Here is a 16716-nt window from a genome sequence, read left to right as displayed (position 1 = left end):
CTGTCCATAACATTTGCAAAACAAAGCCAGGTCCTTACAGAAAGGGGTTTACAAACTTCAGTGTAAAAAACAAACCTTATTTCAAATCTAATTTCCAGACCATGACTCATTTGCTCCCATTCTCAATGTTGAAATTTTTAACAACTACAGGTGATCAAAGTTTTGTAGGCTATTCACATGGCTCAGCATTCATAGACTATGATTCATGAAAGCATTCACAAATGCTCACAACTCCTACATTAAGGCAAGGAATTAACTTGATTTTTATAGGTAGGGAAGAAAAAAAAAGCACAGAGAGTAAAGTGACTTATCCACAACCACATCATTGCACAACTAAGCCAGAGACCTCTGGCTACAAGCCCTCTCCCTAAACAAAACCAGTGTTCGGTCATTGTTTCATTATTGTCATGCTTCCAGCCTGTTGCAGCATGAACGTGTCTTGTACGAGATCGTAAAATGGAAATGGAAACTGCAGTTGGTTTCAGCTCATCTCAACAGAATGCTGACTTAAATACAACGATGAAGCAGCCAAGGAACACAGGTTGGGAAAAATTCCACTGCAACTGTTTTCAAGATACAGCATGAAATTCAAATGTGACATACCCAACCTGAAACCAAATCCAGTCCTACCGTGGGCTTAGTGTTACACACTACCAAGCACAGGTTTCCTTTCTCCAGCCACTATGAGCATTATATAGCAGCAGCTCTCCGGATAGCAAATTGATATGGCTGGACATAAGAAAGAGCTGCAGGATCTTTAAAACTCCACTGGAAACAAACACATGAAGTTGACTACTTGAGCTTTTCTTACCCAGGAGAATAAGGATGATGTAGACTGAATAAAATTTAAAGTCAGACTAGAGCTGTCTTTCTCATAAGCTTTCAGAAAGTCGACCTGAAAGCTCTCTCCTTACATTCCAGCCTCCTTCCATTTCTTTCCCACTCTGTTACTCTTTCCTCATGATCCTCTCTCTAGATCATGCATTTCAAGATTATGTCTCTGAAGTCACAAGCATAAGCTTGAAATGTCATAGAGATATCCTGGACATCAAAGCAGGCTTTGATTTAAGGCTGTAAATCAGTCTACAGAATCCAGGTGAAGATTAGAGATCAGATCTAAAAGAAATTATTTTACATCAGTTGATTTCTAGTAACTGTCTGTGTGCACGCTCTTGATACCTACTGTAACAAAGATGACATTCAATTCTGTCTTCAGTCTGCTAGTCAGACTTCTTGAGGGAAACTTATCAGTGTATAAAAGACCAAGTATCATTTGTAGGGCACATTCACTCTATTTCGCTTAGGGTTAAAGAGCCCTCTCATCACCAGAGCTGTAACAAAAAGAGTGCTTCACCCCTAGTTTCTTTCATGTCTCTGAAAGCCTCTTTATGTGCTGCTGGTTATTTTCCTTTGTGCACCAGCTTTTAGAGTGTCATTTAGCTTTATGCTCTGCCATCCATGAAATTAACCACACAATTCTGTAGGTCATAATAAATCATCAAATTGTTCCATAATGCACTTGCTGAAGATAAAAATAATTCCAAGAACTCTTCTACAAAGTGTTGGAAAAAAATTGTTTTTTAACTGAACTCCCTGAGCAAACACTACAGGCTGAGAAGGAACAGGATGTAAAGTGTCACATTTTCAGCTCAGAACAGACTTGGATCTCAGTGAACTATCTCCCTTAAGCAGAAGTTTTGAATCATCAAGGCAAATGGCAACAACACAGAGGAGCTTTAGGAGAGGATTTTCAGCATATCTTGCAAACTCATGGAAAACAAAGCTCATCGTACTTTTACTAGACTATGCTGAAGCAGCAAATACCTAGGGCAGAACAAAACTGCTGGGCACTTGCACACGCAAGCTAGAGTTTTATTTTATTTAAAACTCTAGATTAGAAGTTGGCTGACATGCTTCATACCTGAAGTTGTGCTTCGCTCTTGGGATCCAAAGGTTTCTTATAGAGCAAATGTAAATACCCCGAGCTATGATTCCGTTCATTCTGTTCTCTAGCCTCTTCTACCCCTGCAAATCCCTCCAGCAAGGTTGTCTTCAGAATACTAATATCTCCATGAAGTGACTGCAAATAGAACAGATGGGACAAGGTTCAAAGTAACATTTTTTTCATTGTCATCTCTAGTACAGGGGCTTCTGCAAGTGCCTGCCTGAAAGCACAAATGCAAATGTCACCCCCACACTAACGCAGCATAGTCAGATGCTCCATCTGTATCAGTTCAGCTTTAGCAGGTTAAGCAGGAACACCAGGTGAGGAACAGTCATTGCTGAGAGCTAAACAGCTTGAAGATGCTCTACTCACCTCTGTTGTCTCTTTAATTTCCAAGAGGAAGGTGTGAAGATCATCTGACTCAGTTCGCAACATCTTCATTTCCTCTTGAGTACCAACTTGGAAACAGGCTTTGGAAGTCCGGGCCTTCAGTTCCTCCATTTCCTTTTGAAAATGTGCAATCTACAAAGTCAAGCAGAAGAAAGTGCTGTCACTGAAACATAGCAGGGTGTGGAACAAACATCACAGGTCCTGAATAATGCTTCTACTACACCATAAACACCTGTCACTTTGCAGTCACAGCAGGAAACTCTCCTTGAATATTAACAGGAAAGAATACTCAATTTTTCCAGCACAGAGACTGAAATTAAAGATGACTGAAGAGGACACACAAACAGCAATTACAAACCAGGCTGATTATCTTAGGAAAAATTTCCATTCTGATTCCTAAGCTGACAGACAGCATCAGAACATAGGTGAACTGAAAATAAAGTGTCTGTGTACAGTGGTCTTACAGCTTCTAAAATGAAGAAAACTGCTTGGAAAAAAAAAATCTCACCTCCTCTCTGATTCCTGCTATGACAGGGTCTGAATCCTTCCACTGGTGGGCCTGTTTCTCTAAAGCTGTGCTGGGGAGTCCTGATTTACCCTGGGGGAAAAAAACAAACCAAACAAAACCAAAACCAGCATTAGTGATATATCCGTTGCAAGGCCTGCTGTTAGAAACTCTATTCAGACACCAGTGACCAGGGAGACAACTGTCATAAACTTAAATACTAGTTCCACAGTAAACTAAGACTGGTATGTGCATGTTTGAATTAGGACTGTGGACTACCTAGAGATGTGTAGCTAAAGCTGTAGGAAAGCAAAGAAAATCTGTCTGTGCTGCTCTGAATTATTCATTTCAATATCCAATAAATTTGGTATCTCTCAATACACAGTCAAGCCATTTCTTGACTGCTTATTAGTTAGGAAAGCTGTGAAAACTTATTTCTATAACAGGAAGAATTAGTTTCTACAACTCTGATTATGACAACATATATCAAAACACAACTCTCTAAAGATGTGGATAGAACAGTTTTTAGTCCCACAGATTTGATACTATTTTAGTGTCAAAAGCTAGCTAATACTTTTACCTAAGAACAGTCACTCAGTCCAATGAATTCTAAGCAATTCATAGCCCATGTAAAACATTTCATCCTCTAAAAGAATCCACTCAAGTTCCCATTACCTGAGTAGAGCTTGACTTTGCTGCAGATGGCGTGATTTTGCCTGTGTTCTGTAGTAAAGAAGCTGAAGGCGTATTTTGAGCAGGACGTGCCACTGGAATTAAAAAGAGGAACAGTAATTTATGAACTTATACAAAACTTGAGGAAACAGGCTGTGACCAGACACAACCATAATCACTGCTGTCAAATCCAAAAGGAATAGTGGTATGGGCCCCAGTGCAGGAACACGTTCCTTAGGTGGTGTTTTACTCCCATGCAGCTTCTCTGCTAACAGTAACAACTGTCACTCTCCAGTATCTGGCTGTACCACTCCTGAAGGACCTCAAAACTCCCAGTCACATGATCATTTCAGAGATGGAACATTATTGTGCTAACAAATGAGTGCCATCTAATTTAAATTTCTTCGTGAGCACGACTCCAGTCACTCCAGATGCAAGACAAGGCACTGATGTGCACGACTGCTGAGAAACATTCATAATCAGAGTTGTATTACAGAGCACTGAAAGTGCCAGAACTTCTGAAGGAACTCAAGAAGCTGAATATATTTGTCTAACATATGGCTCTCTGGGGAACAAAGTGCACAAATGGAAAAACTTCTCAGTTTCAGTACTAAGTCCATCACATCATTATGGCGTGCAAATCAGGAGGTCTGTATCAGTAAAAGCAGCAGGAAAAACAAGAAAGAAAGAAGCCAAATTAAGCTCATGTACTAAAACTTTTAGAACATTGTTTATAATGCATTATTCCCAACAATACGCATCAGGCTCCTACCTGTGACAGGCACAGGGGTCGAAGTCTTCAGCGGCATGGCAGGAGAGGCTGCAAGGGGCGTGGACTGGCCCAGAGGACCTCCAGAAGCAGTTTTTGAAGGGGTTGAAAATGAAAACATTGTGGAAGTGCATTGACCACTGCTGCTAGTGGGAGAAGAGGTGTCTACAGCAGTGAACCTGCAACAGAAAGCAGAACATCCTTCAGCTTTGAGCTGACCCTGGCTGTTTCCCTCCATCCAAAATAAATCACCAAGTTCTAATGAATTAGCATCCTCTGGGATCAGCAACAACTCAAGCTCCAGATACAAAATTACAAGTGTAGCTTCTGAAGATAGTAAGGAGGAGCTATTCAGGAACATTTCTGAATATGTAGAATGACCAAGACTGCTACCGTAGAACCACCCAGTGAGCAAAAGCTAAATGCCACAAGTAGTACTACCCTGCTTCAAAATGCCCCTCAATTTTGAGCCAAAGCACCAACTATAGCAAATCTGAGCTGCCCTCAGTGTCACCCTTGCAGCAAGGCTCAAACAGAAATTCTGCAAGAAGATAAAAATTTCTATTCATCTGCAAACCCAGCCCCTCAAGGCAGCCAATTTATTCAGCCAATTCACAAGCGTATAATTTGCTTTATGCACAAAACAGAAAATCTAAAAAGCCATAAAAGCTACCATTGGATCTTGGTGTAGTAAAGATTTTTCTAATTAAAAAATAATCATTTGAACGATCAGAAATGTCTTATGATGCATTTACATGAAAATTGCTCTCCACAGAAAGTAGTCCCAAATAACTTAGTTCTCTGTTTTAAACCATTCTTTCTAAAAACAGAAAGCAAGTCTCAGGAGTTGAAGGGATGAGTGGGTATATGAAATCCAAGAACACTCATCACTCAAATCCATTTGACATAGCTTCTAATCAGTAACGGCTTTCTTTCAGTTGGCACAAACAAGCTTTGAAGATTTCACATCTGTGTTCAGTGACCAAGTACCCATTTAAGAACAAAACCAAAAGGTCTGGCATCTCCACTGAATGTGGGAGTGGAAAAGAAATCCATCAGCTATGGATACAGCTTCCCCTCAGCTCCACAAGTTACTTTTTAGGCTGGGAGTCAAAGAAACTCGTGCTGTCACCACCACACTACATCAGTCCCAGACATAAAGGATGTGAAATCCCAGTGTTCCCCAAGAGTCTTTAACCATGATTTGCATCAAACCAAGGCATGGAATTACTGTTTGATGCCTATGATGCAAAGATATGAAAAAAACCTAGGTCTGTGGCAATTTGGCAAACTGCCAGTCTATTTTTTGGCATCATCCCCTGACTAATATTTTCCCCATGAATGCAACCTCTAGCATGGGAAGCACTGAGGGTTTTCACACCCATGATGGCTATGTCTTGGACAAAGAGAGGCTTCTTCAGTGCTTTCTTGGGAGCATGGGGAACAGCTGTTGGGGCAAAAAAACAGAAACCATCTTCAGAACTACCATACATTGTCCATGCCTGGAGCAATTTAACAATATCCAGCCACTGCATTAAGTACTGTATTTATTTACTTCTCATTGAGGTTCACTTTGACTGAAGAAGCTGAAGGGGCAAAAGATGACTTCTGTGCAACAGGTGTTGTGGAGAGTGGTGGCCCAGGTGAGCTGTCTGCAGCTGGTTTAAAGTTCATGGATCCAAACGAGAAGGAGGTGGCAGTAGCTGCAGTGGTACCCGCAGAAGGAGCAGGAGTCATGGATGCCTTAGGAGAAGCAGAGGAGAAAGAGAACGTTGCTGCTCCAGTCAGACTGGGAGCCAGGGCTTGCTTGGAGGCATCAGTGGCAAAAGGATAAGGTGGAGGATCGCTGCCAGTAGAGCCAGGCGCCTTTGCAGTGGAAGGTGTAAAGGAAAAAGCAGCTGCTCCACCCGCTGCAGGAGGCTGACTTGAGGCAGGCGCAGTAGGAGCAACACCTGGCACCGTGTCAGACTTTAAAGAAGTTGGAGGAGTGGTTGGAGTTGTGGCAGTACTTCCTGCAGGAAGACAAACAGGGAAGGAAGAAACTCATTTGGCTGCATTGACTAATGGCAGAAGGTACTGCAAGGCCAAATGCTATTTGATGGGGACAGTTCAGCACTACCTCGCTCACTGGACAGACAGCACAATGAGGAAGAGAGACTGCAGCGCCAGGCTTCCAGTCCCCGAACCCAGTGATATAGAAACTGCACAAAGTCCAAGTCACGATCAATACTACAGTCTGTCTAGGTTAATGTCTGGAATTTCCTGTGAAAAGGCTTCACCTTTCTCCATTGATTTTGATGAGGTTCCTGCCATCTCAAATAAAACTGGCTGTCAGCACACACGTCAGCCAGTGCTGCAGAGAGGCAGGCTGCCAAACAAAAGTATTCTGTTTGGGGAAGCAGAAGCAAATTTGGGCTTAGGGAAGAAAATGGTGGGTTTGCAATTAATACTTTATGCATGTAGGCAAGCAAAACTATCAGTTTACCTGCCCAGCATAAGAAACTGCCTACTTCACACTGCATATGGCTGCACATATATAACTCAAAAAAATGCTACTCTTCACCTGCTAACATAATTTTCAGTGCTGCAAAAAGCTATCATTTATATAAGCTTTTGCTGCAGCCAAACACCTTAGTTCATATCATGGCCTCCTATGGCAAAACATGGAGGAAAACAATCACCTCTCTGAAGCACACAGACCATGCCCTGGATCTGCACAGTGCTCGCTCCTTGTCACCAGGCAGAGCCTGCAGTCATTGCTGCAGTTCCAGTCACACACCCCAAAGCTGGTTAAAGGGTCTCCTAGAATTGCTTTGAGAATTGCTTTGGCCCTGTTCTCCAAAGGTTAATTGCACAGTAGAATCTGAGTGCACAGTCTGCAAAGTGCGTGAGATCCCACATAATGAACAGGACTAGATTATTTCACACTGATGTGCATAAAACAGAACAGTCCTGGGAGCATAAAACATCTGAGAACTGCTCCCCATTATATTCTAAAGAAAAAAAAATATATATTTTCTGTGACCAAATACATGTCTAACCACCAAACTTACAGATGAAGATGACAAAGTTCCACAAATGCAAGTTTTCCCCTAACCCACCAGAGCACTTACCTGCTGACTTTGGAACTCTCTCCCCTGCTAACTGCAGCGACTCTGGGGTCACAATAAATGACCTGACTCCTGGGTTTTGGTTGATCATGTAAAATGGGCAGAGCACGCCATCCGTAGAGAGCAAGATCAGAACTGGAGCTGGAGCAAGGGTCTTCTCGTCACCTGTCAGAGACCACATATGTAAGTCCTGCAGCCAAAGTTTCCTGCCTATTCCTACTGGCACCTTCATGTGACTCAGCACAATATTTCTTACATTTCTCCCTTCCTGCTGTCACTTGCATCTTTGTTCCCTTGTTTCCCCATGAATGTCCAGTTCTGTTTTTTTCCCCTTTATTATTCCTTCCTATTCCTGAATTCATGCTTCATAAATTCATAGATGAAGGGTTATTTTGACAGTCAAATATCATCTCCTGAATGACAAAGCCCAACTTTCACTCATGAATACCTGTGCCAAGCTTTTTTATATTTTTGAAGCAGTCTTTCTTCTTCACCTATACACTGCTCCCTCCTTCAATCTTCTATGCCTTCCAGCAATCCCCACTTTCCATTGGGTTCTGTCACATCATTAACATCCATATACATAAAGTACGAAAGAGAATTGCTTTTTAACTTTAAAGAAAGCCAACATCAAACAAACGTCCTGATGATCTGAACCTCTGATATACAATACTTATATTTTGCACAGCTGCAGCTTTGAGCCTAGAGTCTGCTTCAGTTCAAATATTCTCAGCACAGTTAGAGGCTCAAAACCACTCCTTATATTTTAATTTTAAAATTTTTAAATTAATTGGCTTAATTAAACAAAAAACCCCCAAAATTCTAGGATGTAGGAAAAATTTGTTATAATCAGTTTGTCTGGCAGTACAATAGATGGCCATGCTTCTCTACCTATTGGTTCTTCAGGAAAAGCATGTTAAGGAAGGGCAGTTTCCACATGGGAACAAGCTCCAGGACAAATGAGGTTTCTTTCCAATCCAAACTTGCTGTGAACTGCAAAGGCAATTAATGTGCAGCCAAAACGAGCTGATTGCACTCTGTGAGAACACAGAGAATGTGTTAGCAAAAAGCTTCTCCAAAAACCTTTCTAAAAATTCTAAGGCAGTACAACTGGGCTTTTAAAAAATTAAAAAAAATCTGTTCTGACAGATTCCTTAATCCAGTAACTGTAGAGATTATAAGAGAAAATGTTTCAAATTCAATTTGGCATTCAAGTAAAAAGTTTGACCTCAATTCCCTACTGTAGGTTTTCATTCAGGTAAAGTTCTCAGTTAATCAGCACCCTCCTGTGCTCTTCAGGAACTCTTTGACTGCTGTACCTTCCACTCTGCCTGAAGGCATCTCTATTTCAATCTGTAACTGGGTTTCAAGTGAGAGTTTTGAGAATTCACTAAGGTACAACACAATAGCTTAGATGTATCTTCAGTTTCAGCCTCTGACAAGGTGCTTTGAAGAGCCTTCAGGCAGCACAGAAGGTACAGCAACAATGCAACTGGCTAGATGTAGAGCACAGCAGGGTTCAGTCAGTACAGGCCTTGAGCTTTAATGCAGAATTAAAACCTACGCATTCACCTCAACAATCATTGCTTTTTCTGGCTTTGAAACTAACCCACTTTTCCTTTGTATCAGTGCAAATTTACTTTGTACAACACAGTTCTGCAAAACGACATAAGCTACAAGAATAAAGAAAACCTCACAGGCAGTCTGAAGTCCCCGGTGTCGAATATGACTCCTTTAAACTCAATATTATGCTGGCTCTGTGAAACACAGACACGATTCAGGTGCTTTGTTTGCCATGTCTGTTAGGGTAGTATCCCAGGGTGCTGAAAGCTTTGCGGAAGAACTCTATGTAACACTTTGTCATTTGGAATTCTCACACAGAACTAAGCCTACAAGTGCTGTGGGCTTGGTATGAAAAGTGTGTCTGTCTCCTTTCCAGAACAATCTCTTAGAACGATCTCTCAGAACCCTGAGCACCAGGCTGCCCCTCAAGAATCTCTCATATATTGCCATTATTGGACTATTCCACAAAAAAGACTAAAAGACTTACTGATCAGAATGGGCATGTTACTGGTGTAGTCCACAGCAACGCCAACAGGCAGAGTGTCATCGCTCTTATCTGTCACAGGAAGTTCTGCTCTGCTGGAGTCCTCCAAAACCCACGATTCCCAGTTCTGCAAGAAGTAAGATTATTATTCTTGACTACTGCTTGATTGTGACCGGCCTTCTTCAGAATTCGAGCCTACTACACCTGAAAGAGAAGTTAACTGCAAAAAAGCTAGAGAGCATCTACTTGAATTTGTCAGATTAACAAATATCAGAAGCATCCAGGCCCTTCACAGATTTGTGTGTGACTTCTCACACATCACTGCAAGTCAGAGTTAAGGTTGGACAGTTTTAATGTTTAACTTCAGCTGATGACCTCACATGAATCACATTCTAATAGTGAACTTCACCAAACAGACTGCCAAGTGAATCCTGAAAAATACAGACTTCTGGTACTTGGTTCATAACATACTGTGTTTCTGTATATCCTTTCTCTTGCATGCCACTCAGATCTCTTGCTCATTTAAGAATTACATTTATCTTAATATTTTGTAAAACTCAGATGTAAAAAGAAAGGGGTTTTGTATCATTTTGAGGTTGTTTTTTTTTAAAAAAATACCATGCATTCCAGGTACGATATAGGTTATTCTTGCTTAGATTTTTGAGGAAGTACGTAAACACAAATGCAACAGGAACAAAAATATTACCTGATCCCCTTGCCTGGCAAGAATGCTGACTTCTGTGGAAGCTGCTGAAGCTGCCAGAACTAGATCCCTGTAAGCATGGATACAAATAGGTTAAAACCGTTGTAATCTATGGCAAGGTCCCCAGCTCCACATTTCATTATCATCTATACAAATTCATATAGAAATAGTAACACAGTTATAACAATATAAAATTGACTTTTCCTCCCAAGATGAGGGAAACATGACTGGCTACATCACTACAGAACTTTTTTTTTTTCCCCCCTCCTTTAAAACTAGTTACCAGGCACTGAATTCCCTTGCCAACCAACGATTTGACAGACACTGTATCATCATAAATAATGATGGTCCAAGTCAGGTAGTTGAAAAGTAGGTAGCTGAAAAGTCAGAAACAGCTTCTTCACACAGACACACAATGAAGTGAAAGAAAAAGTCATGCTTTACCCAACCTATGACTTACAATCTCAAGGGAAATGATTATGACAGATTTTAAACAATCTTATGTACCTGCATATGAAATCATATGAATTCTCACCAGACAAATGAGTACCTTGGCATAAATAAAGCACACAGGAGAAACTAGCTCTACTTTCACAAAACGTTTTCAAAATAACAATTTCAATTCATTTCTCTCTTATTCAGGTATTACATAATTTACACAAGTGAGGGACACAATATATGGAGAAGCACTGACCACAAAAACATGCATAACAAGGGAAAGACCTTGCCACGATTCCTGCCACTCACCATTCCTCAATATAGTTGAGGAAGTAATGATGCTGTCTCTCTGTGCAGCTCCCATAGCAAGGCTCCATGAAATTCACAAACCTCTCTGGTCGCTTCTCTTCCTTTTTCTGTAAGACCCAACACAGATAATTTACCTTCCACTGCAGAAATCAAGTAATCTCCTATAATTATGACTGCATCAGGATACACCCATAATTACACAGACTTCAAGACAGAACAGGGATCATGAGACCACCTGAAAATCAAAGAATAAAGCAAACAAACCAAGACACTCTTCCAAAAGAAAAAGGAACAATAAAGAGGTTACCAGGGAATTTAGATCTCACAGCCCCCCTTGCAATGAATAACCTGATCCTAAATAAGAGCATATCATCAGGCCTAAAAATCTTACTACCTAAACTAAAAATGCACATACGCATGCACACAAAAACCATATCAGAATCTACATCAGTAAGGTTTTCTTCCCAAGTGCTTACTTCAGATGCCAGAAGCCTTCATGCCATAATTTGATCTTAGCAGACAGCAGGTTACTGATCGGTTTTCAAGTGGCTACTACTTCCTCCACTCAATCCCCACTACCCCCAAAACACAATTTACAGTAGTACCAAACTCGAATTCCACATGATGCCGATGTGAATAATAAAAGCAACTTGCTGTTATAATGAACAAGTCAAGAACAAGCAACAAACACTTCCGTCATTGTGACTTGCTGGCACTTACAGGCAATATGGCTACGACCACTTCTGGAGGAGTTTCCAGTGTCCCATCCGCTGCCGCGTATACAATAGTAAAGACATATGCGCCAATCCACAGTACATCCAGAACTGAAAGAGAAGGAAGCAAATGCTTCAGCCAGAAACACTTCAAACTTTTACTTACTTGTATCTTAACTGCACAGCAGACAGAAGTAAATGACAAAACAAAGGAACCGCTAACTTCTAAACTACCAAGACAAAGGATTTCAATGATTTGTCTGCAGAATTATCAATTATTAGGGAGAAAAACTATGCGATCCCAGAAATTTCAAACACAAACCAAAGAATGTATTTGATTTGTTTGACAGTATCACAGGCAAGACAGTCAGTGTTTCCAAGCATGGATGATGTTTTGGCATATCCAGATGAAGTGTTTCTGCTTTTCTAATTCTACTGCTTTGACATTTTATTGAAGAGTCAAAGTGATGAGATGAAACTCACTCGAAATATATATATCCAAAAATCTTCTTGCTAAAGGGAGATTACTTGTGGCAGTACCGTCTATCACACCAGTGAGCAAAAAATAGCTTTTAAAATGAATGCTTAAAACATTCTAGAAACAGGCAAAGACTCTGGCCGACTGGTAATTTTTCTATGCAACCAAGACAAAGGACAGAATTTTTTTTTTCAAATTATAAAAAAAAATAATCAAAAAAATCGCATTGTAATTACGTAACCAGTTCAGTATACAGCAGCTATAACTAGGAAAACATGGGGAGGAATGAGTAAAAGTATTTCACAAGAGAAAACAAGTTTAAAAAAAATAAAAAGATGTACCTTTAACAGGATTGTCCGAGTCATAAAAGGGAGGACAAGGGATTACTTTCTTCTCCTGAAGATTCTGCAAATAAAACTACTCTTAAATACAAACTAAAAGGCCACAAACAAAGCCAACTGCAAATTTTGCAGAAAGCCCAGAGAACTGGTTTAGAGCAACTCACTCTTTAAAACTCATCATATGCCACTCAAACCATGACTTTTAAGTGGCAGCTGCAAACCTTAAACTAAACCCAACACTGGTGTAAGACATTAATTAATTACTGAAGCACCTGGGCATCTTCACATGGCTCACACCATGTGTCACCTGACCAAATTCTGTAGCTTGTAATGCAAAGAAAATAAAGCATATTGCAAACTACTGAACAGACATAATGCCTTACACCAACAATACTTACGGGCAGATACTGCACCACAGTGCCGTTTTGCCTCCCTACAGCCAGTTGTTTTCCCTTCGGGCTCCAACACACTAAGCAAAGAGAATTTCATTAGCACTAAGGAACAGGAGAGTTACAAGGCCCCACAAAAGCAGGACCAGTAAGTTAAAACCACAGGCTTTTTCCCCTGCAAAAAATCATTAATCTGAATTAAACAAACAGGGAGACATCCAGTCACAGACAAAGCAAGACCCAGCAGATGAGGACTCTTATTTGCATGCTTCCTTGGAAATTACAGTAGAGCCTGAGACAGCACAAACAACAGGTGGGCACATTTTACTAATTCACAAGATGCAGCTCCTCCAATCAACTGGGAAAGAGTAATTACATTGCAACACATTTTTTAAGTCTCAGGGAGTTTAAATCCTTCCTTTCTGTGAAGACTTTTTTTATGAAACCTCCTCCCGAGACATGCAACCAGTATTTTTTTACATCTATCAATCTGCTTCTGCTCCTCAGTGTCCGGCATTCTGCATGCTGTCTGAGGTTGCCACTCACCAGATGTAACAGCTACAGAGGAAGGCAGCGTGGCGTACACTTTCACAGAGTCTGTGACCTGCAGGACAGAGATGCTGCCATCGGACAGGCAGACTGCCACCATGGCAGGACTAGCAGGGTTCCACTTCAGGTCATTGACCACTGCTGCAGTTCCTGAGTCCTTGGCCAGTTTGTGATAAGCAAATGCACGTTTCTGCTGTTTTGCCTTTTAGGAAAGACAAATACATGAGATAATCAACGCTCAAAATCAAGCTCTCCCAAATCATAATTCAAAACAGTTTTGACCTTCCTATAAATTAATGACTGATAAAATTAAGAAGTAAGTTTGAGTTCTTATTACAAGGCATGCTCCACAGAGAGACAGAAAATCCCACCCAAGTTATGCCTCTCCTCCCACTGTATTCTGAAAAAAACCCTCACACAACCAAGAAACAAACCTACTTTGCATATGCCTTACCTGATTTAAGAATGTGCGGACATCAAAAAAGCCAATGAAGGAACCGATCTCACTGGACATCATACAGACAGACAGTGTGAGATTATCACAGCTGAGAGCCAGGTGCTGCACAGGAAACTTCATGGGAACCAAGGTACTCTGAACATTCTCCACTTAGAACACAAAAGGAAAGGAAGACAGAATGAAGGGGACAAATCTAAATAGCAAGATTTGCTCTTGTAAAAGAGTATCATTAGAACGAGTTTATGCAAAAAACACCAGTCCTATTAAACACAGCTGCCAAAGCTAACATGTAGAAAAACTGAGTGAAAACAAATCCCTTCACCTCTATCAGTACGATTCTAAGAGTTGCCAAACTTCCTAAGAAAATTCCACTTTCCTTCCTCAGTAAACTGGAGGAAAAATAAGTGGACAGATTTTGTTTTACTTATGTATGCACATTAATACTTCAAGTGGTACAGTTACTAAGGACAACTGCAGAATGAAAAGCATTTTGCACTAAGGTGTATTTTGCATGTAGTAGGACTGTGATTGGTTCCTCCGTTGCACAAAAGTCGTTTAGTCAGAGTGGATAACACAGTACGAGAACTCCATCCCTCCACTCACACACATCCCTGATGCATGCACAGGTTCAAGGAGTAACTACCAAGACAGCATGTGGCTGCAAGGAAAGGGGTACGTTCTCAGGCAGGAAAAGTCAACCTCACGGTATGGCACTGAACACAGGTGACCAAACCTGAATGGTGCTCAAAGAGGAGCTAGCACAGAGCATCCTGGCGATGTGCTCTCAACAACTGTACTTCATTTCAGCTAGAGGTACAGCAAATATTGTTCCTGCATTCTCACACAAGAAAACGTGGTAATTTCAAATGCACAAAAGTGTACAAGGACTATATCAGAAATCAAGAGCTCCATATCATAAAAACCCATACAAAGCTGTCTCTGCAAAGACCGTGCAATATAAGTGTGCCTTACCAATTTTATTGGGATCTTCTCCCAGCTGGTTTTGCATGAGAAGATTTCTAGTGTGAAATATCTGCAGGCTGGTTCCTCCACCAGCAAAGACCAGCCCATATTTGTTAGACACTGCAAGGAGACTGGAGCGCTCTTTAGGAAGATCACCAGGAGCATCAAAAATGCGGACCTTCTTCAGTGCTCTGAACTGAAAATCCTGTTGTAAGAGATTCGGAAAATAAGTGTACATATGCTGGTAAAGATGAACGGTTTACTTCAGTTTCTCAAAGACAGTACATAGAAAAGCCTCTCCACGAGAGCTACAAAACACCTGCCAAGGCAGAATCCACACCCACAGTGTCATGGGCCATCCCATCGCATTTTCTATGTCATCTAAGAAAGACTGAGATCACACTACATTTTTTCCATTGGCTGAATCTCTCTTCTACCCAATGCCTGTGTTCATAAAGCCTATAGGAGCTGAATCTGTCCAGGACATCGAACCTTCTTAGAAACATAATAGAACTACCCAAAGGATACAGGGGCGGGGGGGAGAAAGAGAAGGGAACAAAGCAGAGATACAACACAATTGAACAAAAGGTCGCTGCAAAGCATGCATCTGTTTACATGTATCTTTGTTTGCTACTGTAATTTATGACACACAGAATGGATATAGTTATTCCTTCCATCCACCCCCAGTAATTACTTTGTATAATCAGATCTATTTTTTGCATTCATTTCTCTCATAATTACATTGTCCTTTTGTAAAAGGAGGAAAAGAAAAGCAGAGTGAGAGATAAAAACCTCTAAAAACACAAACTGAATTAAGAAAGAGCAGTTGCACTATTACCAATGCAAAACCTGAGGTTCCCCTTAGGAATGAATCTCTCTTCCCATGGTACCAGTTGTTAAATGGAGCACTGGATCTAATATCTATAACTCAAATCAAGCACCCGAGTTTTATTTCCAAATTACTGCCAAAACACTAAGTACCTTCCTGCAACCTGAGGAGGCTGCTGGAACTCAGAAACTTCTGCAAAAAAACCAGCCCAACTCCCTTGTTTTTGAAGGTGTCCGAACAGAAGGCAGTTGCATAAAGACCTGCATGGGCTTCAGGAATCTATCCCCCCCTACATCTGCTTATATGGCCTCACAGTAACACTCTGGGAGACAGAGCAATCAGCTAGGCTGGCACCACACAGGAAGACTCCAGTTTACACTGTCCTCATGGCGGACAACCACACATACTATTCACAAAAGCAGAAGATAACCAGCACAAGTCATGCTGACAGGAGGACTGGGAAACAGACCCCTCCTCTCCCAAAATAAGTTTCCTCCAACTCTCACATTCTGCATCTTCTCCCCCAGGCGTTACCAAGACCCCCTGCATCACAGGCCATGCCAGCCTCTCCTTCTTCCACTCCACAGGCGTGTACCAGGCTGTGCTGAAAAGTCCTCGAGCGCTTCACAAACCCCGCAAGGATCCTCCAAAAGGCCCCCGCCGCGACCCGAGCCGCCACCACCACCACTACCACCACCACCACCCCTAACGGCCCAAGCCAAGTCCCTCCCACGGCCCGGGCCAAGCCCTCCTCGAGCCCAGTTTCTCTCATGGGCCGAGCAGACCCCCCCACCATGGCTTGTCAACCCCTCGGCCCGAGCCAAACCGCCTGTCAACTCTCCCACCACCCCAGCAAACCCCTCACCACTGCGGGCTGCCCCTCACCTTCATCTCCCGCTCCGGGATCACGTCCATATCGTCCCCCATGGCGGCGCCAGCAGCCCCGAGGCCCGCGGTCCCCCTCTCGCCCTGCGCACCGCCGGGAAACACCCGCGCGCCGGCCAGTGCGCTCACTTCCGCTTCCGGCGGGGCCGCTCTAGCCACCCATCTCGATGCTCCGCGGCGGCCTGAGGCGAGGGAGTCCTTCAGCGGCCTCTCCTTGTCGCAGC

General features: G+C 42.0%; 1 protein-coding gene across 3 annotated transcripts in view; it reads right to left on the bottom strand.

Annotated features, from left to right (window-relative positions):
• Positions 1–16634, bottom strand: part of NUP214 (nucleoporin 214) — a 45181-nt gene extending 28547 nt beyond the window's left edge. For all 3 annotated transcript variants that reach the window (XM_080402948.1, XM_080402949.1, XM_080402950.1), the window contains exons 1-17: positions 16493–16634; positions 14788–14983; positions 13813–13964; positions 13356–13560; positions 12819–12889; positions 12421–12484; positions 11609–11712; positions 10889–10995; positions 10145–10211; positions 9442–9565; positions 7395–7556; positions 5837–6293; positions 4285–4460; positions 3516–3607; positions 2844–2933; positions 2318–2467; positions 1922–2080 (exon numbers count right to left, since the gene is read on the bottom strand). In XM_080402948.1, the coding sequence (XP_080259074.1) occupies positions 1922–2080; positions 2318–2467; positions 2844–2933; positions 3516–3607; positions 4285–4460; positions 5837–6293; positions 7395–7556; positions 9442–9565; positions 10145–10211; positions 10889–10995; positions 11609–11712; positions 12421–12484; positions 12819–12889; positions 13356–13560; positions 13813–13964; positions 14788–14983; positions 16493–16534 (2418 nt within the window). In that variant the 5' untranslated portion in view covers positions 16535–16634. The remainder of the gene's footprint in view (positions 1–1921; positions 2081–2317; positions 2468–2843; positions 2934–3515; positions 3608–4284; positions 4461–5836; positions 6294–7394; positions 7557–9441; positions 9566–10144; positions 10212–10888; positions 10996–11608; positions 11713–12420; positions 12485–12818; positions 12890–13355; positions 13561–13812; positions 13965–14787; positions 14984–16492) is intronic.
• Between the last annotated feature and the right edge of the window lie 82 nt (positions 16635–16716).

This window comes from Falco punctatus, assembly GCF_963210335.1.
Source record: "Falco punctatus genome assembly, chromosome: 9".
NCBI classification, from domain to species: Eukaryota; Metazoa; Chordata; class Aves; order Falconiformes; family Falconidae; genus Falco; species Falco punctatus.
The sequence above is the reverse complement of the archived record's forward strand: the minus strand, read 5'-3'. Positions and strand labels throughout refer to the sequence as shown.